Genomic DNA, 25,865 nt, shown 5'->3' on the forward strand with positions numbered 1-25,865 from the left:
ATTCCTACCCCCTCTGCAGACAAACAATGACCTTATGGGACACAGCATTGACGTAACAAGTTCGCTTGCAAGCACAATTCCTGCCAGGAACAACAAATACTCTGGCAGATGAACTAAGCAGAAACCTCATGGATCCCCACGCGTGGAAACTGGATCCACAAGTCTTCAGCATGATAACAAGGAAATGGGGATGCTCAGACATAGATCTATTTGCCTCCCCTCACAACTGCCAATTACAGAGATTTTGCACAAGGATTGATCACAAACAAGCATGGAGAGTGGACACCCTATCCTTCAGCTGGAAAAATCTAACAGTATATGCCTTTCCTCCACTGCTTCTCCTTCCCAAGGTACTCCTAAAGGTCAGACAAGAGAAGCCAAAAATGATACTGATTTTACCAGACTGGCCACGCCAGCACTGGTACCCAATCCTAAAGAGCTTGTCTCCAGGTCCAGCATGGATATTGCCTCAAACTTCTCACTTGCTGACCCAACAAAGCAATCCGATTCTGCACAGCCAACTCAGGACCTTAAATCTGGCAGCATGGAGGATAATGTAGCCATTCAGAACACTTTTCTTTCAAAAGTTGTTATGGATGTTATCTTGGAGGCCCAGTACCAGAAAATCTTGTGCAGAAAAATGGAAGAGATTCTGTGCTTGGAACCAAGAACAAGGCATTGACACGCATGTACCAAATATCCCTCAGATTTTACAATACCTAACTGAGATGTTGGACAAAGGCCTTTCCTTTTCATCAATTAAGATTCATGCCTCTGCCATTTCAACTCATTGCAATACGGAACCACCTATCTTTTCTCATCCTTTAATAAGGCAGTACCTCCGAGGGGCCAAAAACATCAGGCCTCCAAGGAGAGCACCAGTTCCTGCATGGGACCTCAGTTATGTCTTGGAAAAACTCACACTGCCTCCTTTTGAGCCAGCCTCAACAGCTGATGTAAAATTCTTATCCTGGAAAACAGCTTTTCTTCTAGCAATAACATCTGCAAGACGAGTCTCGGAGTTACAAGCACTTATGGCTGTGGAACCTTTTATCATTTTTCATCCAGACAGGGTTTCTCTGAGGACAAACCCTATATTTATGCCTAAGGTGGTGTCCACTGTGGCCCTCAACCAAAACCAATCACTTGCCTACCTTTTATCCAAACCCACAGAACAAGGGTGAGAAAATTCTGCATTCTTTGGACATACACAGGCAGCTACGCTTCTACTTGGACAGAACTAAAGCTTTCAGAATGACTGAGCAACTTTTAGTGTCATATGCTGCAGGATCACAAGGAAAGGCCATCTCAAAACGGACTATTTCTAAATGGATAGGCCATTGCATCTGTTTCTGCTATTCCCAGCATGGCAAATCAATGCCTAAGGGCATTAGGCCTCATTCTACCAAAGCAGCAGCCACTTCAGCAGCCATCCTCAGAGGAGTACCAACCAAAGACATCTTAGAGGCTGCAACTTGTAAGCACTACCACTTACCTCTTTACTCTAAATCCAGAACAGGCTTTGCCACTGCAATTCTGCAGGGCCTCATAGCCTCTCCTAATCCTATTTAGCCCAGCCTCCCATCCTCTGCTTTGGGATTCAACTCAAGAGTAATGACTGCAACAGTGAAACACGATGAACATAGTACAGTTGTGTACCTACCATAAATGTAGATGTTCGAGTGTATTCACTGTTGCAGTCCAGGTTACCCTCCCACCGTCCCCCTTTCTTTTACTGGGGTTTATCTGTACTTCTCTATTCTATACAACCTATGTGGTGTATTTGCTTGTAGATGAAGGAAATGTTTCTTTACTGCATGTATGTGTATTGGCATAATATATGTAGCCTACCGTTTTGGGGGCACCTGACATCCGGGGCAAGAAAAACTGAAGAAAATGGCATTGGCTGCATCTTTTATACCCCTGGCACACTGATGTCAGGGAAGAGGCAACAGCAACCGAAGCCGGACCATGACTTTGGAATTCAGGCCGACTGCGGGTAGCTTGCCAGCAGGATAACCCAAGAGTAATGACTGCAACAGTGAATACACTCCAACATCTGCATTTATGGTAGGTACACAACTGTACTATTTCTTGGCATTAAGCTTGATCCCATGGCTCTGGCACCAAGCATCTGTTTATGTAAGGCCCTTTTGTACAATATCCACATCATTTGGGGATTCAATAATGGCTCCCAATTTGCAGTCATCTGCGAACTTTGTTAGCCAGAGTCTCTAGTGTTGGCCTGTACTACAGAGATGTAGATGCCAAATGAGTGGTCCCAGGACTGAACCCTGAGGTCCTCCACTTGTCTGGAGCTGGATTTGGAGTCTGCTACTTTTACAGTCTGGGTTCTGTCAGTAAGCCAGTTGGCAACCCATTGAGTGACTTAGGGATTTATGCCCAGCGTAGTAAGTTTATCTATGATTCCAGAGTGGGGGATGGTGTCGAAGGCCTTGGCGAGGTCCAGATAGGCTGTGTGGGGCCACCTTACCCTTGTCCACAGCTTTGGGAGACTGATTTACACAAGTCAAGTCAGGTTCAGGAGACTAGATCGGCCCTTCACGAACCCAAACTGGGTGGGCTCCAGTGTTTGAGAGTTGTCAATGTCTTTGTTTATAGGTTCCATGATAAGGTGTTCCATGCCATTGCAGGTCAGGCTCATCAGACTGATGGGACGGTAGTTCCTGGGATCCAAGGTTGCATCCCCCTTTTGGAGTGGGATAACTGTAGCTGTGCGCCACTCAGTGGGCATGAAGCCTGAGATGAGGCTATAATTAAACATGACACTTAGGTGAGGTGCCAGTTCATTTTGTAGTTCATGTAGTACACAGCCCGGGATGTCATCTGGCCCCCTGGATGCTGTATTTTTAGATTTGGAGAGTGCGGTTTCTACATGTGTGGCCGTGATTACCGGAATTTGATAATCTTTTGGTATTGAGATGGACCCTTTAGAGGGTGAGAGGGGGGGTGAAGTTGGCACTAAATCGATCTGACAGGATATTGGCAATATCCTTCGGATCCGTATATTTAATGCCATTCTGTTGTAGCTCAGAGCAGATCTGAGCATAGGCATTTAGATTCTTGACATAACTATAGAATGCCTTGTGGTTGTCTTTGGAATCTTTGGCAATTTTATTTTCTTAACTAGCTTTTGAGGATTTTATGAGGGATCCCAGCTTCTTACTGAGGCTGATTAGGGAGTTTTTTGCATCCTGGGATTTTCCTCTTTTTTGCAACAGTTTCTTCCTTCTGTTGTATAGTTTATGGCAGTGGACTATCAGATTGGCTTCCTTTTTTGGAGGAGAGCATCTTGGTTCTATTTGGGATGGCACGATTCATACATGAGTGGATGTGCTCGTACAGTGCCTTAGTGTAAGATTTAGCAGTCGAACTTTCAGATCCCGTCTGCATTGGTGTCATGAAGTTTGTCACTTCTGACTTGAGTAGCATGAAGTTGGCTTTGGAGAAGTTTTTACGGAGGTTTCCTTACTGGGTGGGGGTGGGATGTGGATGTCAAGGGTGATTTGCTTATGGTCAGACCTGACCAATGAGGTGGTAACCACTGGTGTGGAGCATCTATCTCCCATGTTGGTAATGAGCAGGTCTAGGATATTGAAGCCCCTGGTGGGACAATGGATTAGTTGATCCAGGGCGTTGAAATTTATGAATTCCAAGAACTGTTGGGAAAAGGTGTTTGTATCCGAGTAGTTTTCCCATTTAATGGCAGGGTAGTTGAAATCACCCAGTATTAGGGTGTTTGGTTGTATCTTAATATTTTCCAGTATGTTTAGAAAGGTGTAGTGAGAATCTTGGGGCATGGTGGGGGATCTGTAGCAAGCTACAATTTGAATTGCAGTCTTGCCTAGTGTTAGTTGCACCTGGAGAATTTCAGATGCATTGTGTTGGGCAGCTAGCCTGGAGGTGTTAAATATCCTTGGTGAATGTGGACACTCCCTCCACCTTTAGTGCGTCAGTCTTTGTTTGGTGGCCGAAAAGTGTGGTAAGAGTTGTAGCCTGGTATTGCGGGGGTGCTCTCTGGAAAACGTGGGTATAATAGTTAGTGCTGACTTTATGCTGTTCTAGGAGCTGCCAGTAGTTTTATCTGTGCATTGGCTTTTGTCACATATCCAGACTAGCACTGAAAATTAAATGTGTGGCTTTAGTAATTGCACCTGTTGTCCCTATTGTCAGTGACCAGGAAATAGGTTTTAAGGTACTTACTGCTATTTGCAAATGATTTTCTGTATTTTTATTTTCCAGTAAACTCAACTGTGGTAAGCATGAATGCATCCAAGAATGCCATCCACGTCCATGTCTGCCCTGCCCAAGGCTTCCTCATATAATACGAACTTGTCCCTGTGGTCAGACTTCCCTTGCCAAGCTGTTGGAACTGGGATGTAGTGAGCGGAAGTCATGCACTGATCCAATACCCTCCTGTGGCAAAACCTGTGGCAAGCCCCTACTTTGTGGCTCTGATGGTAAAGAGAATTTAAGTGGCTACTGATTGCGTTCTTTTTGTAGTTTTAAACAAATGTGAAATTTTGTAAGCTGTGTCTCAGTGGATTTCACTGCCACCTTAGAGTTGGGTAGAGGGGTTTATCACTTTATTTTGAGTGATTTGTTGTAATGATTTTTTTAAATCAACACTAGGAACAAATTGACAACCCACCTCTTATTATGATCAAGGCAGGGAAGTCAAGAATCATTACAAGAGCTGCATGTAAATATTAGACTGAATGGCCTACTACTTATGAATGTTAAAATATACAAGGTACTTTAAATGTCAGACTGGCTATCAAATTTGCTGTAACATTTATGTCTCGATTTTCTTTCTTTCCTATAGATTTTGTTCATACTTGTGAAAATCTTTGCCATGAGGGAGAATGTGGGTCCTGTTCACGTACTTCCACTGTGTCTTGCAGATGTGGCTTCAGAACAAAAGTATGTAATGCTGCAGCATTCTTCTAACTTTGACCACTTTTACTTCAGAAGTAATTATTCATTTATACAAAAGACATGGGTTCCAGAGCCACAGCATCTATCCATCCTTACTGCTTGATAAGAAGAAACTACATTCTGTTGTAGCTCAGTGCAGATCTGGGCATTGCCATTTAGATTCTTGACATAGCTTTAGAATGCCTTGTGGTTGTCTTTGTAATCTTTTGACAATTTTATTTTCATAACTAGCTTTGAGGATTTTGAGGTATCTCGGCCTTTTATTGAGGCTGATAAGGGAGTTTTTTGCATCCTGGGATTTTCCACTTTTCTGCAACAGTTTCTTCCTTTTGTTGTAAAGTTTGTTTATGGCAAGGGTCCACCAGATTGCTTTCTTTTTCTGGAGGAGAGCGTCTTGGTTTTGTTGGGTATGGCACGATTCATGCACGAGTGGATGTGCTCGTACAGTGCCTTAGTGTAGGATTCAGCAGTTGAACTTTCAGTTCTCGTCTGCATGGGTGTCATGAAGTTTGTCACTTCTGATTTGAATAGCATGAACTTGGCTTTAGTGAAGTTTTTTACGGAGGTTTCCTTACTGGAGGGTGGGATGTGGATGTCAAGGGTGATTAGCTTATGGTCAGACCTGTCCATCGAGTTGGTGACCATAGGTGTGGAGCATCGATTTCCCATGTTGGTAATGACCAGGTCTAGGATATTAGAGCCCCTTGTGGGACTAAGGATTAGTTGATCCAGGGCGTTGGAATTTATGAATTCCAAGAACCATTGGGCAAAGGTGTTCGTACACAAGTAGTTTTCCTAGTTAATGGCAGGGTAGTTGAAATCGCCCAGTATTAGGATGTTTGGTTGTATCTTACTATTTTCCAGTATGTTTAGAAAGGTGTAGTGAGAATTTTGGGCATGGTGGGGGATCTGTAGCAAGCTACAATTTGAATTGCAGTTTTACCTAGTGTTAGTTGCACCTGGCGAATTTCAAATGCATTGTATTGGGCAACTAGCCTGGTGTTGTGAATATTCTTGGTGAATATGGACACTCCTCCACCTTTAGTGTTTCGGTCCTGGTTTGGTGGCCGAAAAGTGTGGTAAGACTTGTAGCCTGGTATTGCAGGGGTGCTCTGGAGCCTTGAACCAGGTCTCAGTTACTGCACAGATATCGATGTTCTCCATATTTAGGAGTGCCTTGAGAGGGTGCATTTTGAGGTTTGGACTTCTAGCCTTGAGTCGCATTACCTTCAGATTTTGCATGCTTGTACCTGTTATGGTGGTACTTTTGTCCTTTGAACTTTGGCTAAAAAAGGTACTATAGGCGTGGCAAAAGCCTTAGCCAGTAACCTGAATCCCATGGGTGACAGGTGCAGACCATCTCTGGCAAAGCATCGTGGTCTGTCGATCATGTCGTCCCAGGCAGACCGATACTAGATCCCCTTTGAATGACACCAGAAGCTTAGCCAATTGTTGAATACAATCATTTTGTCCTTGTACTGTAGTATAATTCTGAGTAAAGGCAGAATGCTACTCAGGGCTAGGGTCATACCTCCCTGGGCCACATGATCCGAGAGCTCTTCCATGTCTCTCTTCATGTAGTCCAGGGAGGTATGTCTCAAGTCATTCACTCCAACATGGACAATGACAGAGTCATATTTGTGCTTGTTGTGGAGTGACTTGAGTGCATGCGTTATGTGGTGGATCCTGGCACCCGACAGGCAGCTGACTGTAATTTTCTCCTTGTTCAGCCTGGTGAGTGGGACATCAGTGTGCCTGCCTATAGAGTCACCTATGACTAAAGTGTTGGGTACGTTGTCTTGCCTTAGGAGCTGCTGTTGGGTGGCACACTGGTGTTGTGAGCTATGTGACACAGTTGTAATTGGTGTTTATTTGCATTTCAGCTTCAGAGGTCCTTGTTGCTTGGGCAGGTTAATGATGTTCATCGTGTTTCACTGTTGCAGTCATTACACTTGGGTTATCCTGCTGGCAGGCTACCCGCAGTCGGCCTGAATTCCAAAGTCCTGGTCCGGCGTCTGTTGCTGTCGCCTCTTCCCTGACGTCAGTATGCCAGGGGTATAAAAGATGCAGCCCCCGCCATTTTCTTCAGTCTTTCTTGCCGCGCGGTGCCCGAAGCAAAAGCAGTTTGCAAGTGCCGGTCAGCCAACTCCTGACATTTTTCAAAATCTAATTTCAGATCCAAAGTCTTCATTAAACTTTTTTCTTGCTCCAGACCGATGTCAGAAAAAATTAATTGTATTTCTTGTGGGAAGCAAATACCTCGTAAGGATTTTCATTCTTACTGTATTCCTTGCCTAGGCCCTGATCACGACGTTGCTAGCTGTCGGTTTTGTGCTAGATTTAACCAACGCACTATTAAGTGTCGGTGCGATTTTGCCTTTCATTACTTTGGCCGAAGATTTAATTATATAATGCCGTCGGAACAGCCGACAACCGGAGTTTATAAAAAGCGCAATGAAAAGGACAGGCATCTGAGGTCCAAAACCAACGAGGCCTCCACTAGGCCAGTCGCTGGTTCGCCGGTTCTCAGTGAGATGCTTTTGCAGCCCCTGACGCCCGCTACCTCATGGCCACAGGCCGCTTCGACTCCCACGTAGAGCCGACTAGGCCTCTGGATACTCAAGGTATTGGACACTTGGAAACTTTTCCCTCAGATGGGTCCGGAGCTGCTGAGCAGGCATCTGCTTCTGAGGGTGTTTTCTGACCTACACAGTTAAATGTCAAGCCAATATCTGCTTCAAAGGCAAAGACTAAAGCAGTCTAAAGACAAAGAAACAAGTACAGCATTCTCCTGGACAGACTTCCATGCCTAAGAAACAGATGCTTAAAATGGCCGAAAACCTCATTACTGTAATCAGCGGTTCCCATCCCCCTCCTGAGAAAAGGCCTAGGCAGGATACAGACTGACTCCTCTGATCAGGTTTCCATTTCCTCTGATTCCTCTTCAGACCAGGGATAATCTCTACCCTACTATGAGGACTCTGATGCTGAAGAGTCTATCCCTTCAGCCTCTCCTCCTGAGGATTATTCTTTTGGGGAAAAGCTGCATACCATGAGGGAGCATTTTCACTGGGAGAGCCAAGATTACTCAGAATCTAAGAAAAGGCTCAGAGACTTGCTTTTACTACCTCAGCACAGACCTCCTGCTATTCCACCTGTTCTAGACATTGTATATGTATTTTCAGAGTCCGGCCTGTCGCCTGACTCTTTGTCCCCTGCTCCTGTTAAGCCAGACAGATACTAGAGAGTTCCAGACTCTCATAAATTTCTATATAAAAACCCTGCTGCTGACCCAGAAACTATTTCTCAGGGTCCCAAAGGGGTCAAGGCTTCCACTGCAAAAAACCCTGTCCCCTCTGATAGGGATTCTAGGGCACTGGACAGATGGGGGAAAAGTTTACACTTCTGCTACCTTGGCTGTAAGGGCTTTAAATTGTCAGTTTCATATGCTTAAATATCAGCAATACTTAATGTCACTGCTAAAACAGAAAATGTTGACAAATTCAGAATGTTCTGATAAGGAAATGCAGGATTTATTGCATGCAGCTGAACAAGTGGGAAAGCATACTTTGCAATGTGGTTTTGATTCACTCGAGGCCTCTTGCAGGGCCGCTGTTACAGGTTCTGTCATTAGAAGGCATGCCTGGTTAAAGGAACAGAATCTGCCTGATCATGTTAAAGCAAAATTATTGGATGCTCCATTACAGCATGATACTTTGTTTGGTGTTAAGGCAGAAGAGGTGTTGAAGAAAATGGAGGATAAAGCTAAATCTATGCAGATAGTTAAGGATTTCCTACAGGTACAGCCACCCAGATTTAGCAGGAACTGGCCTTCTAAGAATTGGTCCTTTCAGGTGTCAGACAGACCACAAAGAGGCAGATACAGATGCCCTAGAGGCAGATCTCAGCCCCAAGGCTCATACAGGCCTAAACAGTGGGGTACTTCTACCTCCAAAAGCAGAGAAGACAAATCACAGCCTTATAGGAAACGGTCCCAATGACTTCCCTCTGCCAATGCCAAACACTTATCTTTTGGCAGCACCCTTAGGGGGAAAACTAGCACTTTTTTTCACAAAATTGACACATGATCACCCAGGACAAATGGGTCTTGAATATAGTATCTCAGGGCTACAGGTTCCACTTTCACACCCTTCCAAAGGCAAAAGGTATTCTAGACCTGCCACACAATTAATGGGCAGAGGCACAAAAGCAAGATGTCCTTCAAGGATGCATCTGCAGTCCTAACAAATGGGTTGTCCTGTCGTCAGGCAGCCCTTCGGTCGGCAGATGCTATCCTGTTCGGACATCTACATTTATGGTAGGTACAAAACTGTACTTTTCATCCCTCATGGACATAAGGGCTATTCAGCGAGTACCACAGCAAGAGCAGGGACAAGGATTTTACTCTACTTTTCTTGTTACCCAGAAAGGGCAAAGCCCGGAGACCAATACTGGACCTGTCTATTCTAAACACTTTTCTGGACGTTCCAAAATTCAAAATGTTGACTCTGCAGCAGCTTCTGCCCATGCTGGGCAAGAAGGCTTGGCTTGTAACTTTGGACCTCAGAGAGGCATGCCTGCATGTCCCAGTCAGACAAACTTGCAGAATATAGCTCAGATTCATAGCTGGCTCAATGCACTACCAATTCTCTGCACTGCCCTTTGGCTTATCTACTGCACCCAGAGTCTTCGCAAAATGCCTGGCGCCAGTGATTGCATTTTGCATACAAAGAGGAATACAAATATATCCTTACTTGGACGACTGCCTTATTCAAGCAGAGAACAAGGACATTCTACTGAAGCATCTGGCGTTTGTAAAAAGATTACTAATTTGCCTAGGGTACACAGTGAACGAAAAGAAATCAAAACTGGTAACCTCTCAAGAGATAATATTCCTGGGTGCAAGCTTAAATACAACTGCCCAGATGGCTTATCTCACGCCAGACAAAGGCAACTGACTTCTTACTTCGAAATGATGGCAACAAAGACCCAGTTATCTGCAAGAAAAATTCTGCAGGCTTTGGGCTTCATGGCGTCCTGCATTCTGCTAATTCTATATGCAAGACTGCATATGAGGAAACTACAATGGTATCTAAAAAGTGTTTGGACTCAACATTGCCACAGCCTGGAAACATTAATTACCCTCATTCCCTGCTTCAGCAGGAGTTTCGATGGGCACAGGCCTGTCACCACAACAAGGGACAGCCTTTCACTTTACCCACAGCCAGGCAGGCACTAACAACAGATGCATCAGATTATGACTGGGGGGGGCCCACATGACAAGAAAATGTATTCAGGGCACATGGCCTGCAAGCCAAATGCATCTTCATATCAATCAAAAAGAGATGCTAGCTGTACAGAATGCCCTGACAGCCTTCAAGGATCTACTTCATCCAGGACAACTGCTGATAGACGGACAATACTACAGTCATGTGGTACATAAGCAAGGAGGCACACATTCCTACCCCCTCTGCAGACAAGCCATGACTTTGTGGAACACAGCATTGACTTACCAAGTACACCTGCAAGCACAATTCCTGCCAGGAAAGACAAATACTCTGGCAGACTAAGCAGAAACCTCATGTATCCTCACGAGTGGAAACTAGATCCACAAATCTTCAGCATGATAACAAGGAAATGGGGATGCCCAGACATAGACCTATTTGCCTCCCCTCACAACTGCCAACTACAGAGTTTCTGCACAAGGACTTATCACAAACAAGCATGGAAAATGGTTGCCCTGTCATTCAGCTGGAAAACCCTTACAGTATAGTATATGCCTTTCCTCCTCTGCCTCTCCTTCCCAAGGTACTCCTAAAGGTCAGGCAAGAGAAGCCAAAAATGATACTGATTGCCCCAGACTGGCCATGCCAGCACTGGTACCCAATTCTAAAGAGCTTGCCTCAAGGCCCAGCCTGGACATTACCTCAAATCCCTCATTTGCTGTCCCAACAAAACAATCAGATTCTGCACAGCCAACTCAGAACCCTAAATCTGGCTGCATGGCGGATAATGTAATCAGTCAGAACACACCTCTTTCTAAAGCAGTTATGGATGTTATTTTGGAGGCCAGGAGTCCCCGCACCAGAAAATCTTATGTAGAAAAATGGAAGAGATTCTGTGCTTGGAACCAGGCACAAGGAATGGACACGCTTGTACCAAATATCCCTCAGATTTTACAATACCTGAGATGCTGGACAAAGGCCTATCCTTCTCATCAATTAAGATCCATGGCCATTTCAGCTCATTACAATATGGACCCACCTATTTTTTCACACCCACTGCTAAGGCAGTACCTCAGAGTGGCCAAAAACATAAGACCTCCAAGGAGAGCTCCAATACCTGCATGGGACCTCAATTTTGTCTTGGAAAAGCTCGCACTGCCTCCTTTTGAGCCAGCCAATACAGCTGAGATAAAATACTTATCATGGAAAACAGCTCTGCTCCTAGCAATAACTTCAGCAAAAAGAGTCTCAGAGTTACAAGCACTAATGGCTGTGGAACCTTTTATTATTTTCCATCCGGACGTGGTATCTCTAAGGACAAACCCAACATTTATGCCTAAGATAGTGTCCAGTGTGGCTCTTAACCAAACCATTCATTTACCTACCTTTTATCCAAACCCACAGAATAGGAAGGAGAGAATACTGCATTATTTGGACATGCACAGACAGCTACGTTTCTACCTGGACAAAAGTAAATCTTTCAGAAAGACTGAGCAACTCTTAGTGGCATATGCTGCAGGATCGCAGGGAAAAGCTATTTCAAAACAGACTGTTTCTAAATGGATAGGTCACTGCATTCGTTTCTGCTATTCACAACATGGCAAATCAGTGCCTAATGGCATTAGGCCACATTCAACCAGAGCAGCAGCCACTTCAGCAGCCTTACTCAAAGGAGTACCAACCAAGGACATTTTGGAGCCTGCAACTTGGACTTCAGTGCACACTTTTACAAAGCACTACCACTTACCGCATTACTCTAAATCCAGAGCAGGCTTTGCCACTGCAGTTCTGCAGGCCTCATAGCCACTCCTAATTCCATTTAGGCCCAGCCACCCAACCTCAGCTTTGGGATTCAACCCAAGTGTAATGACTGCAACAGTGAAACACGAACATAGTACAGTTGTGTACCTACCATAAATGTAGATGTTTGAGTGTATTCACTGTTGCAGTCCTGGTTACCCTCCCACCATCCCCCTTTCATTGCTGGGACTTATCTGTACTTCTCTATTCTATACAACCTATGTGGTGTATTTGCTTGTAGATGAAGGTAGTGTTGATTTTAGTGTATGCTTTTTTATGAGCAGTATTTTTAACCTACCCTTTTGGGGGCACCTGACATCTAGGGCAAGAAAAACTGAAGAAAATGGCGTCTGCTGCATCTTTTATACCCCTGGCGCACTGACGTCAGGGAAGAGGCGACAGCAACCGACGCCAGACCAGGACTTTGGAATTCAGGCCAACTGCGGGTTGCCTGCCAGCAGAATACCCCAAGTGTAATGACTGCAACAGTGAATACACTCTAACATCTACATTTATGGTAGGTACACAACTGTACTTTAAGGGCCTCCACATATGTGGGTTTAGTGTTGCTATGTGTGGGTGTTGGTGGTGTGGGTTAAAAGGGCTATGTGTTGCTTGAGATGTAGTGCGGGTGTTAACCTTCTCCCTCCTGACTGCCTAGCACAGTCTTGGGTGGAGAGAGCTTTGCTTCCAGTTTGGCTATGTAAGTGCATCTCTCACAGGTTGTAGTGTTGGGAGGTAGGAGGAGAGGGTTGTTTGTGTACATGAGGCAATTGCTGCATTGCCCCAGTATGCCCAGGTTCACCAGGTGGACAAGAGAAATTGGCTTGTATCAGTTTAAGACTTCCTAGTGCTTTCCAGCAGGTTTTAAAGCAAGTGCTAGTCACAGGGATGCTTAAAGGTAAGATGAAAAAAAATGGTTTATCCTAAACACTGCAGTGTGCACTAGAAGAGTTAGATGTGAAAGTAGGTAACTTAAGTTTTACCTGTCTAAAAAGTTAAGTTTTAGTGGAGAGTCACTATTTTTGAAACAGCAAGATAGATTGAAAGGGGGTGGTCACTTTTGTATTCTGGTACTATGGAATACATTAGGATGGCCAATAAATTTAAATAGTTGGAGGAGTGATTTTCACAAAATGATAACAAGCCAGTAAAAACAGAGAGGAAATGAGTTGTATGGTCAAATTAACATAAGGGGAAGGCAACTAGAAAGACAGTGGTGTTTAAGAACACTACAGTAACCAGGTGGGAGGGTGGGGGAAAATATTTCTGCCTGACTCACAAGAGGCAGAGCTGTGGTGTCTTCATGTTTTAGTATGCAGTTAAAAGCAAAATACAAGTAAAACACAAGGTAAATAAAACAAATCGCAGTATTCAAAAAATATATATAAAATATTATAAGTTGCGCTTCTCACTTTATAACCTTTAATTCCAACATGGAGCTTGCTCTTTATTCTGTACCTGTATGTATTAATCATTATTCTGCAACTGTATGGAGTTTTTCTCCCCAGGACTCCACTGAAAACAGACATTAGATGTCCAGTTGGACTATCCTGGTCAACAAATGATAAATACTTTGGCTTAAAGTAAACTCTGATACCACTTTAGGCACAAAAAAAAAAGGATTATTTATCAAAGGAACCTTGTCTCTATGGAAAATGAGATAGGGTTGACTCACAGTAAGAACTTGCGGCTAAGGTACCCTTCTTGCAGAGGTCAGAGCAGTCAGTAAAGTAGTTTACCATGTTACGAACCTCAAGTCAGCCAGATTAGATTAGCTGGTTCAAATGAAGCAAGCAATAGCTTCTTTAATATAAAATTAGGATCCCAAGAAGGAGCCACTGTTTTTCTTGGAGGTCTGTTATGCAAAACCCCTTTCAAAAACATTTTCACATGAGACTGCATTGAAAGAAGAGGGATCTGTGGGCAGACATGCTGAAGTGGCTGGCAACTGAATTTTGATGGATGAATAAGAAAGTCCATAGGATAGTAACTCACTCAGCTTTGAAAAGGTGCTAGTTATGTTTTTGACACCAACTAGAAAATATTTTCCATTTGCTATTTCTGTCCTGTTCAACCATTGGACTCTGGTCCACTCTCGTCACCACCAGATGTGTGGATCTGGGTTCTGACTCCACACCTACCCATAATCCCTCACCACTTTCATTTGCCACCTGAAACAATGTGTCGATTTTTTTCTGGGGTCCTGATCTCCAGTATAGTTTTCTATGATAAGTAGCAACCTTTTTCATGTGATTGTTCTCCTTTACCCTTGTGTTAGAGTATCCTTTGCAGTACTTTTGGTATTGTTATAGTTTTTTATTGTATTAGATAAATAGCATTTAGACTTTAAGACATGTCTTGGCCTCATGCTTTGGCATGTGTTGCTTACATAGATTTTTTACTTAAGAATTTTTTTTGGTGTGCAGCATTAGAATAACTTTAAGGTATATTTTACAATGTGCCATTTTTCATAGTGTGGTTTGTGTGTATGCTTTCATTATGTTAGATGCATGTTTTTGAAAATGCGTACAGCCTGGACACAAAATTCTGCCTCAGGATCTCCATCGCTGTTTTTTCTTTGGTATCTGAGCATTTATTGTCTGATTGTGACAATTGGAAACAGTTTGACAGTAAAGCCTTGCAAAGTCATAAAGGCAAGTTAGTTTTAAAACTGTTGCTCCCTCCTCTTCCCCTGCTAAGGTATCGGAAAAACAGAAGGAAAGGAAGAAAAAGAAAGGGAAACACAGAGAACAGAAAACTTTGGAAAATTCCCAGGAAAGAACAAAGAAACATTCTCCTGAGACATTAAGTCTCTTGGGTCTGGGAGAAAAACTTCTTAAAGAATTTGATCAGACAACCTCACAGATCCAATTACCATCTACAAAGGCTGAAGGTCTGACAGGATCCAATGATTCCTTGCTTGCACTCACCAATATTACACAACCCCAGAGACTTGAGAGCTTCCTCAGTGGCTTCCTCTTCTCAAGTCAGCTAGGTCTTTAAGGAGCCTTATAGAAACCGAAGTGGACAGAATGATGCAAAGATTCTTGAGAACAATGGATCCAGTTGGGGGTGGTCTGACTTCATCCCCCAAGATGGATCTGAGATACATTCCAACCACTCTTTCCCCTCTTTCTGAAGCTCCACTGTTGAACCTGAACCTGTCTTCTGGTCAGCATTCCTTGGATCCGACTATCCCAGAGGTTACTCAGTGCCGACAGCTTTGACACTGTCCATGGCCCTCTCTGTTGATGTCAGAAGGAGTCAAGACTCAGAGCTCAAGCATCGAAGTCTGGTGCCTTGAGGTTAGATTGGTTTCTAAGTTTTGGATCCATCTTTTCCTTTGGGTGCTTCTGCTCTCAAAAGCTTGACTCTGATTAGTTTCAGGGTTAATTTGAATTGCATCTGGGCAGGCATTCTTCACTTCTATTTGTTGGATGGCCACTCTGGATCCGATTTCAGGTTTGGGCTTCAATACCTTTGGAAGGGTTCCCCCAGCCAGAGGAGTTTCCTTCAGCTGGCGCGGATCCAACCCCATCTCACAGTTCAACGGTTTCCTCATTCCAGCCGTTCTGCTTCACAGGGACAGTCACCAGGGGAAGTGCTCTGAGCTACAAATCCAATTCCGACCCCACCATTGAAGATCTACAGCAACAGGTTTGAGGGAAACTGACATGCAAGCGGAAACACATAGATTCTTCCCCTAATCGTTTCTGAAGACAGGCATCAGTGAAGAGGAAGGCTCTCCCAGAACTCCTTTTGAAGATGTCACCTTTGACAAGATCCTAGAACTGCAAAAACAGAAAGGAGGATGGTACGCCAGTATACCTTTCCAGGAGGTGACTGTTACTGGAAGCTTTTGGGGCTGCTTCATTTACTGCTTGGGTGGTCCCTGCGTCTGATTCCCCTCATAGATCTCATCACGCAGAAGGCATGAAAGGAACCTGACACCACAAAGCCTACTCGAAGAGACCTGACAAGATCACTTTCATCACCTAAGGATAAAGCACACTGGAACAAAGGTCCTATTGTTGATTCTATGGTCCTGGCAGCAGCCACAAAGGAGGAATTGTCAGACAAGAGTTCATCTGTCCATCCCCCTGATAGTCTAGGGCTTTGGACAGATTTGGTAAACCTTTCAGCAACCTTTTCCATCAGAGCACTAAACTACTTGGGCCCGCATGAATTAACTACCAGGGGATATTCAGAAAAAGGTGAAATATAAACTGGCTACCAACATTTTCATGTGTCTGATTTTCAGTGCGGCTGATGGAGAAACCAGGGCAGCAAGCACTGAAGTAGTTATTTGACTTCATGCATGGATGCGAATGTGTGACTTTGTGGAAGGCTTTTAGACATCATTTGTAAGTGCCCCATTTGATAGATCCACATTATTTGGAGCAAAAGTAAGATGCACTTAAGAGGAGTGAACGAGATTGTAGAATTGTCTGCCCCAGGCATTCATTTCTCGACCCCCCCCCCACAGGTCCTTCGTAAGGAGCCAGAGAGGGACCAAATAGATTTGGTTTAAAAAATCGCATGGCTTTACCCAGGGCACTCACTCTGACAGACCTTCCAGAGGCAGAAGAGAGAATGGATACAATGGACCGTCACCCTAGGGGCAGAGATGGATGCAAAGTCAAGGGTTTCAAGGTCCCTTCTTGGCCAAATCCAGCACTCCTGTGAGATTTCCTGACTTCCGTACTCTGGATCCAGCTACCTGGCATGCCATCACTTCAGACATCTGGGTGTTAAGGATAGTCCTCAGAAGGTACAGAATACCTCATAGAAAACCCAAACAGAATTTGAGGTTTCCTCAAGTGCACCCCATCAGTTGTAGTCCGCAGAAGTCAACTCTGTCCTAGAAAAAAGAGCCATCCAAAGGTCCCACCAGACCAGGTAGGATCTGGAGTCTACACAAGGTTCTTTTTAGTTCCAGTGAAGACAAGGGACCTAAGACCCATTCTGGACGGCAGTCACCTAAATCAATTTGTGAAGTTCCAGATGGTCATAGTTCACTCCATTCTCTCCTTGCTGGGAAAGTACTTTTGCCTGTGCTCAGTAGACCTTCATGATGCTTACTGTCATATAAAGAAAGACAGGCAAACCTGGTGGTTTCTCCATTTCAAGGTGGGAGCCAGTCGCTACCAGTTCCGGGCTCTGCAGTTTAGTTTCATCACTAGTCACTTTCAAGCTGGACTTCCATTAAAGGCATAGATCCCTTTTCTACCTTTCTTCCCCACATCTTAGAATTCTTATCAGAACTGTTTCATAACGGGTCTAGCTTCTGTACTGTAAAAGTTCAACTGGCTGCAATTTCCAGCTTTCATTTTGGCCAGGACCACACACCTCTGTAACAGGTCTTAAAGTTAAGGCCTTTCTTAGAGGTACCTTCTTTCAGACCTCCTATCTGGGATCCTATGCCCCTGTGGGTCATTTCATTAGTACTGCAGGTTCTCATGAAACATCCATTCGAGCCAGCTGCTACTGCGGATTTAAAATTCCTATCCTGGAAAACCTTTTTTCTTAGTAGTGATTACGTCCACCAAGAGGATTTCAGAGCTACAGGTTTTATCCTGTAAACCTCTTTACTTGTTTTCCAAGACAGAGTTTCTTTGAGCCCTAATCTTTCCTTTTTCCTCAAGATGGCAACCAAGTCTAAACTGCAACAGTCAAGTGACCTGATTCCAGTGTTGTTTTCCAAAATACTGTACAAAAGGGGGAGTATAGCCTTCAATTACTGGACTTCCATAGGCAGCTACAATTCTATTTACATAGAACAAAAGAAAACAAAGTCCGATCAGCTGTTTGTGACATTTTTAAAAGCAAGAGAGAGAGGCATGGAGTAACTAAATCCATGCTATGTAGGTGGCTGATTGCGTAGCATACATATGTGAAGAGTCAGGAAGGTCATCATCAGAAAAGCCCACTCGACAAGGTCAATGCCAACTTCTACAGTTTTTTAGAAATGATTACCTATAGATGAAATATGTGCAGCAGACACTTGATCAACAGTTTATATGTTTCTGTCTCATAAGTTGGATTGTACAATCCAGGTCTTGCTGTTCCTTCTGCTCTATGCTGCTGAGGAGGAATGTTCTTCCTTGAGTCCACCCAAGATTACAGCAGCTGGGGAATCTGTCCCAATGCTTGAACTTAATGAAAATGGATAACATTAGATATGAAAGTTGTATACCTACCGTAGTGATAGATCCGTGTTGTCCAGTTTTCTATTTCGGCATCCATCCCTCCCTCCCTTCCCAAATTGTCGTATCTTTGTTGGAAATTGAAATTATTCTGCAAGAGTTGTATACTTTATCTCATGATGTTTAGTGTTGTCACTGTGTAGTAGTGTTGTATACTAGGCAAACTCTGTCTGTGGTAAAAGAGAAAGATGGTGAGGGATTATGGGTAGGGGTGAAGTTAGAACCCCGGATGCATGCATTTGGAGGTGGTGAGACTGGACCAAAATCCCAGTAGTTGAACTAGATGAAGGGCAACATGGATCTGTCGTTATGAAAAGTAGATGTATTTTCTAGTAGCATTTTTTTTGGATTCATTAAAACCTGTTGCATATCCTCAGTAAACGGGTGCTTAAAGGGAATGTTAAGACCCTATCATTCAGGCATTCTGTTGAAGTTGATTGGTGTTGGAACATATCAGACACCCTTGTTCTTGGGTGAGTACATCCATTTTGTGTGCAAGCTTGCTGTAATTACCTCTGACCATTTCCACAAGAGGGTAATACCACTGTTGCCTGGCCAGAAGGGAACATTGGGGGATTCCTTCTGAATCTTCAGAAGTATGTTGGATATTAGTGAGAAAGGTGGAAAAACATACAGGAACATTCTTGACCAAGAAAAGGAAAAGATGTCCGTCTTCCAAGGCCTTCTTATGTGGAGTTCAGCTCAGAGACAGGGCAAAGAGATCTATGTGAGGAACTTCCACAGATGGATCAAATCTTAAACCCCCCCCCCCCAATTTAGTTTACATTCATGAGGGTCTGCCTTTGTCTTCCTCAGCTTGTCTGCCACACAGTTTTGCTCTGATGGGATGTAGCAGGCCTGTAAAGTGAAACCGTGCTATAAAGCTATAACCCAAGCTATATGGCTAAATTGCAGAGGGGAAAGACCTGGTTCCCCCTTGTTTGTTGATGCACCTCATGACTATAGTATTGTCTGTAACAACGTGAAGAGGTCCAAGGGACCAGAGGTGAGAGACTTTGTTAGAGCATCTGTTGTATATTTATGTGCTTGGGTCTGTCTTTCGTGTCCAAAATGCCTTGCATTTTTGTCTCTCCAGATATTGTTCCACAAGGAAAGTCTGAGGCTTCTGTGGTCTATGACTACTTTGGAGCAAGGCATGAGAAAGGGAGACTTGGATTAAGGGTATTTGTTGTTTCCATGAAGCAGTTTCTCTTCTGACCAATCCCAGAACTGGGATTTGAAAAGATAATGGGTGTTTGGTGCTGGGACCAAACAGACTTCAGATACGAGTGTATCTTTTTCATGTAGAGTCTTGTCGTGGGTATCGTGAGAATCATAGATGTCATGAGACCCAAAATCCTATGGTATTTCCTTGAAGAGGCTGAAGTCTGAGTGGAACCTCTAGAAATAGATCTACTTATAGATTTGTTTTTTTTTTCAGTGGAAGAAAAGCGCTTTGAACTTAGGTGTCTAGCAGACACCCAGAAACACAGTCATGTGTGAAGCAGTTAAAAATGGCTGAATATTCTCTTGGAAACCCAGCTTGTGTTAGAGATCTCTCACCTAGGAAAGAGATTCCTATCATTTTGGAAAGACTCTGCAAAGATAAGCAAGTCATCTGCATTTGAAAAAAGTAGATACCGTATAGCCTGCAAATGTGCTGTAATTGGAACTAGACACTTTGTGAACACTGATGCGTTGAATACTCCAGGTGAGGCAGATAACTGATAATGTCATCCTGACACACAAAATCTTAAATGGCTGAAATCTGGACAGATGGGGATATTGATAAGCATATGTTAAATTTAGTACTACTAGGAAACTTAATGAGGAAGTACTACTAGGAAACTTAAATGAGGAAGAAGAGTTAACGGTTTTAAAGTGACAGCATTTTGAACTTTGGCACTCACAAAATGGTTTAAGAAATAAAGATCCAGAACTGTTTCCTGGTGTTTCCTTTTTTTGGTACCAAAAAATCCTTGAATAAAATCTTTCCCAAACTGGAAGGAGAATCTGGATGTTTTACTCTGAGACAACATATGTTTGTTGAAGGACATGGAGAATTGGAGGAATCTGTCTGGTGCATGAGGAATTTCCTTCTCCTGCCATCTGTAGCCTTGATGAATTATCTTCAGAACCCATTTGTCTAAAACTGCCTTTTGCTAAAGAGAGAAAGAGATTTCAGATTTTCTGGAAGGGAAAGGATCGTCAGGGTGGGGGAGGGGATCAAATCCTCTAATACTCATTCCGACCTCTTGAGACCCCTTGCCATTGCTTCTTAAACATCTATTTACCAGCATTTTGCAGACACTATTTTTTTTTTTTTTTTTTGCTAAAATTGAACAAGGAGATAGAGAATCCCTTGGAAAATTCAGAAAAGGAGGGGATGAAAAATCTGAGTGTGCGCCTGAATCAGTTTACCCTTCTCATCACATTTTTTGGGACATTCTGAGAACACAGCCAGACAAACCTTAAAACCGTACCAGTGGCCATAGTCTTGGAGGAAGTATAAGCAATGTCATACACACTTTAAAACAGTTGCGACCTGTGAAATTGGAAAAACTATAACATTTAAAGCAGATTTTCCTCATAAGAAGAAAGTGCAGACAAAACACTCATATTTTCAAAAGTAGAATAAACTTTTAACATATGAGCTGGCAGTTCAAAATTCTGAAAATCAAAGTTACAGAAGAATACACTTTTCCTTACTTGCCAATTATTTTATCATGCTTATCAGAAAGTGAGGGATTGAATTAACTAAATGTTTAGCAGCAGTAGGGTTAAGCTGTAGCTGTTTGGTCACGTTTGGAATGAGTGTATAAAAAAAACTTTAAGACTAAGGAACATGCAATCTATCTGCTTTTGTAGTGGCAGCATGCTGGCTGTCAGGAAAATTGCATGCAGTGATGCGCACATCCTCCAGTTCTGACAGCACAGGAAAGATGAGGAAAGGTTCTGCAAATTCCATTTGTAACTGCTCATAGTATATTTTTGAGGGGCTGAGGAATCTCATTTTTGACCCACTGAAAACACTGGCACCATCTGGAAACAAGAGCAACCCTCGTAGGGAGAATCAGGTAGTGTACTCTCCTCTGAATCCGAAGTCTGAGGAGAAATCCCTGCATCAGGCCCTTCATTGTTCTATCCAGATAAGAATCCCTACATCAGGCCCTTCATTGTTCTATCCAGATAAGAGTCTTGAGTTTCTTAAGGAAAGGAGGCATCAGGTTTCTGGTCAAAGAAAAACAACTTCCAAGGAAGATTAATAGCCTTAATTTGACTCTGATCCAGATCTAATAAGTTATACCTGTGCAGGAAAGTTTGAGCAGGCGCAAGTACATATTTAGCTTTGTTTCTTTTTGACAAAAACAATGGGACCATCATGTTTGTTAATGGCAGCAGCACCAGCTTTCCCAGAGATAGGCACAGCATTATGATGAAACAGGGAAGACTTCCTGCTCCCTCTACCAGGACTAACGAGTGGCTCTTCCTTACCCACTAAGGTAATCTCCGCAGCTGCCGGAGGACATGGCTAATCCCCAGTCCCTAGTGGTTGTAAATGCTGTACCAGAGAGATCTGGGGGGGGGGGGATGGTCTGGGGAACCAGCTTTAGCCACAGCAGAGTCACCCACTTGTGTCTGAGGCAAATTGCTAGCCTGCTGAGGTGGCAAAGGTTATTTATTTATCTTTTTCTTTTTGTGGCTGAAAGAGTAACCTACCATAGGACCAGTAGTTTGTTCCGTGGTCAAGCAAGAAATGGTGCCTCAAGCTGCTAAAAATTTAAAGTTGTAAAGTAAATTTTCCCAGTAGGGACAGTAAAAAGCAATTTTCCAGCCCAAAAAAGAACAATAAATGTAATTTTCCAAAGAAAAAGGTTTTAAACAGTTTTAATTAACTTTTAAACTGACTCTAAAAATGTGTGCTGCTCTTTAAAAGTACAGTTAACTCTGGTTCAACACCACATCCAGTATATTGTGCTGTTTGACGTATCCTTGCACCCATATTTTTTAGTGTAGTGCTAGTCATTGTGTCTTAGATCTTGGACTAGAAGGACTTTTATGGATTTCTTTGCTAGCCAAATTACCTCCTGTGGCACCATTGTGCGACATGCTGATTGTGTCCTAGCTTGGATAGTTTCATGCTTGTAAGCTCTGGTTTCCCAGAAATTGAGAGAGTACTTTTTGATTCGGAGTTAGAGGATTGCATTTGTCATGGCAGAGCTATACACATTATTTGGTTTATCTGTGTAAAAAAAAAATTTACGAGATTTGCTGAAGACTCAAGTCTAGGTTGAAACCCTTCTGTGCATTAAGGACTTAATGTTAGCTGATCTTTTCATGCCTTTTTTGCATGCTTGAGGATGTAGATGTTGCAGAGGGTGGAGAGGCCATTAGCATTTTGTTGAGCAATTTTTTTATTTATTTATTTTTTTTGTTGGACCTTTTTCACCAGGCTTTAGAGTGGTGGATAATCTGCATCAATGTGTGGGCCTTACTTTTCCACATCTGAAGCTTTGACTGATTCTGATGACGTAACATATCCTAGTGGGTAAGGAGCATACCTAGAACTTCACAGGTCATCAGAATTGTTATCCTGTACGAGAATGGACTTCAGGTTAACAATCTGGTCTGTTCCATTTAGTAGGCTCCTTGAGATGCATATAGTGCTGCCTGCTTTGGCAACTGTGCTGATACATGCAGGTGCAACACGAAGTGCTCCCAGTAGGCGTCTCCTAGATTTCCAATAGGTGCTGCTTTCCCCTTAGCATAGGGAAGCTGATGTCTGATGTTTGTTGCGATCCTGCCTGTGATGCTCATCGAACACTGTGTGGGTCACAACAAAGGCTTCATTCCTCTGTGCACACGGCTGGGATCATTGTAGTATTTTTGCATCTGCTGATTTCTTTCCAGCATTTCCTTCACTTTGTTGATTTTCTGGCATCAGGAGCATAGCTCAAGCAGGCATTCTGCTTTTCAGTCTCTGTCCATAAGTGGAGCTGGTAAAACTTGAGCTTTGACAGCGATTATTCCTGTATTCCAGAATTGCAAGATTATCTTCAAAGCCTAAAAGTCCTACACATCCGCCCTCCCGCCAAGTGAGAATACCCAGGAAGGCCTGTGTTTGGCATCCTGGATAATTAAACAAGTTTCAAAGTTCACAAAAGTTTTAAGTTTCACATTCTGCTATGTCTTTTCATCCAGAAGGCTACAGTCTTCATGGTGCAGATGTTCTTCGTGTTTCATTGTTGCAGTCATCACATTTGGGTTATCTGCCTGCAGTTAGCCTCAGCCGGCCTGAATACCAGAGTCTTCAAATTCCTGCATCGGATGCTGTCTCTTCTTCCATGACGTCAGGGGTATAAAACATGCAGCCGACGCTGTTACATCAGTCTTTCTTGCCGTGCGGTGCCCGAAGCAGAAGCAGTTCGCAAATGCCGGTCGGCCAACTCCTGATATTTTTGTTTTCGGGTTTCAGACCTGAAGTCTTCAAAAAAGATAAGTACCCCATTGGGGATCCTTTTTCCTTGCTCCAACTGATGTCAGTAAAAGTTAACAATTGTCTTACCTGTGGAAAGCAAATGCCTCTCAAAGATTTTAATTCGTACTGCATTCCCTGCTTAGGCCCAGACCGCAACGTCCCTTGCTGTCGGTTTTGTGCCTTGTTCAACCCCCGAATTATTCGTCATCGGGCTATCTTTGCAGCAAATTATTTTCGTACTCTGTCTCAGTACACAGAAATGGCTTTAAGCCATCAGACTACCGATCTTCCGAAAAACATAAGGATAAAGACAGAGACCACATAGGTCCAAAACTGCCGACAATGCTTCCATTAAGCTAGTCGCCAGTCCGCCAGTACTCAGTGAGGTGCTTTCGCAGCCCCTGATACTCGCTACTTCAGATTCGCAGGCCTCTGTTGAGATCCATTTCGGAGTCCGGTATGCTGCGAGATGCTTCTTCAACTATGGAACCTGCGGATGTCTCTACCTTGGATGGGTCCGGAGCCACTGTCCAGGCACCAGCTTCTGAGGGTGTATTCAGGCCTACAGACTTGCATTTTAAACCAACACCATCGTCTTCATCCAGGCGTAAAGCTAGCACCACGCCTAGAAAACAGACATCCAAACTGCAGGCTCAGACCCATATGCCTAAAAAAACAAATGCTTAGAATGGCTGACTACCTTCTTATTACCTTAATTAGGGGAAGCCAGCCTTCCCCCTCTGAGACCTACAACTGATTTTCCTTCTGATTCTTTTGATCAGGTATCTGATATTTCTGTCCCTTCTGATTACCAGGCTTTGCCCTTATCTACCTATGAGTATTCTGATGCAGAGGATTCCATTCCCTCTGCTTCCCCTCCAGAAGATTTTTCTTTTTGTGAAACCTTACACATTCGTAGGGAGCATTTCCGCTGGGAAAGCCAGGATTACTCTGACTCCAAAAAGAGGCTTAGGGAATTCTTGCTCCTTCCTCAACACAGGCCTTTAGCTATCCCTCCTGTTCTGGACATTGTAGATGCTTTCTTGGAATCTAGCCTTTCCCCAGACACTTTACCTCCAGCTCCCAGAAAACCTGACAGGTATTAGATTTCCTGACTCTCAAGTTCCTCTTCAAGAATCCTACTGCGGATCTAGAAACCATTTCCCAAGAACCAAAAGGCATTAAGGCTACTGCTGCCAAAAATCCTACCTCTTCTGATAGAGATTCTAGAGCCTAAGACAGATGGGGTAAGAAGGTATATACTTCTGCTACTTTGGCCATTAGGGCTTTAAATTGCCAGTTTCATATGTTAAAGTATCGGCAGCATATTGTGGGACTACTTAAACAGAAAATGTTGATTCCTGACTGTGCTGAACACACAGAATTACAGGATTTAATGCATTCTGCAGAACAAGTTGGTAAACATACTTTGCAATGTGATTTTGACTCTCTAGAAGCATCTTGCAGGGCTGCTGTCACTGGTTCTGTACTTAGAAGGCATGCTTGGCTTAAGGAGCAAAACTTGCCAGATCATGTTAAAGCTAAATTACTGGATGCTCCCTTAAACCCAGACCACCTTTTTGGCAACAAAGCAGAAGTCCTCAAAAGGATGGAGGAAAAAGCTAAATCTATGCAAACTGTTAAAAATTTCCTACAAGTACAGCATTCCAGATTTAGTAGGCATTGGCCTTCAAAGAACTGGTCCTTTCCAGTCTCTTCCAGGGCTTCAGTCCAAACCCAGGAACAGCAGACCACCTAGGTTAGTCTCAGGTTCCACACAGGCCAAAGCAGTGGGAGGCTCCCACTTCCAAAGCAGGGAGTAGTAAGCCACCACCCTACGGAAAAATGGCACAATGTCTTAACCTTAACCCTTCCATGCCCTGCTCAACTACCTGCTCCCTTAGGAGGAAAGCTAGCCCTGCATGCAAAAAAACCTGGAACTCATTACCCAGGACAAATGGGTTTTGAACATAGTTTCCCAAGGATACAGATTCCACTTCCACACGCTGCCAACCCCAAACGGTTGGCCAGACCTATCCCCAAATCAGTGAGCGGAGGCCCAACAGTAGGTTCTCTCTCTTCTAAGTATCAGGGCTATTCATCCTGTCCCAGCAGAACAAAGGGGACAAGGTTCAAGACTTTTCCTGGTACCCAGAAAAGTCAGCTCCTGGCGTCCTATCCTGGACCTCTCTA

General features: G+C 43.6%; 1 protein-coding gene across 1 annotated transcript in view; it reads left to right on the top strand.

The window, feature by feature from the left end:
• NFX1 (nuclear transcription factor, X-box binding 1) overlaps nt 1-25,865 on the top strand; it is a 1,622,551-nt gene that overhangs the window by 360,635 nt on the left and 1,236,051 nt on the right. Inside the window, exons 7-8 of the mRNA XM_044065583.1 lie at nt 4,264-4,481; nt 4,847-4,944. Of these exons, the coding sequence (XP_043921518.1) occupies nt 4,264-4,481; nt 4,847-4,944 (316 nt within the window). The remainder of the gene's footprint in view (nt 1-4,263; nt 4,482-4,846; nt 4,945-25,865) is intronic.

Source organism: Protopterus annectens, chromosome 3.part0 (genome assembly GCF_019279795.1).
Source record: "Protopterus annectens isolate FY-2018-M chromosome 3.part0, PAN1.0, whole genome shotgun sequence".
Taxonomy (NCBI): domain Eukaryota; kingdom Metazoa; phylum Chordata; order Ceratodontiformes; family Protopteridae; genus Protopterus; species Protopterus annectens.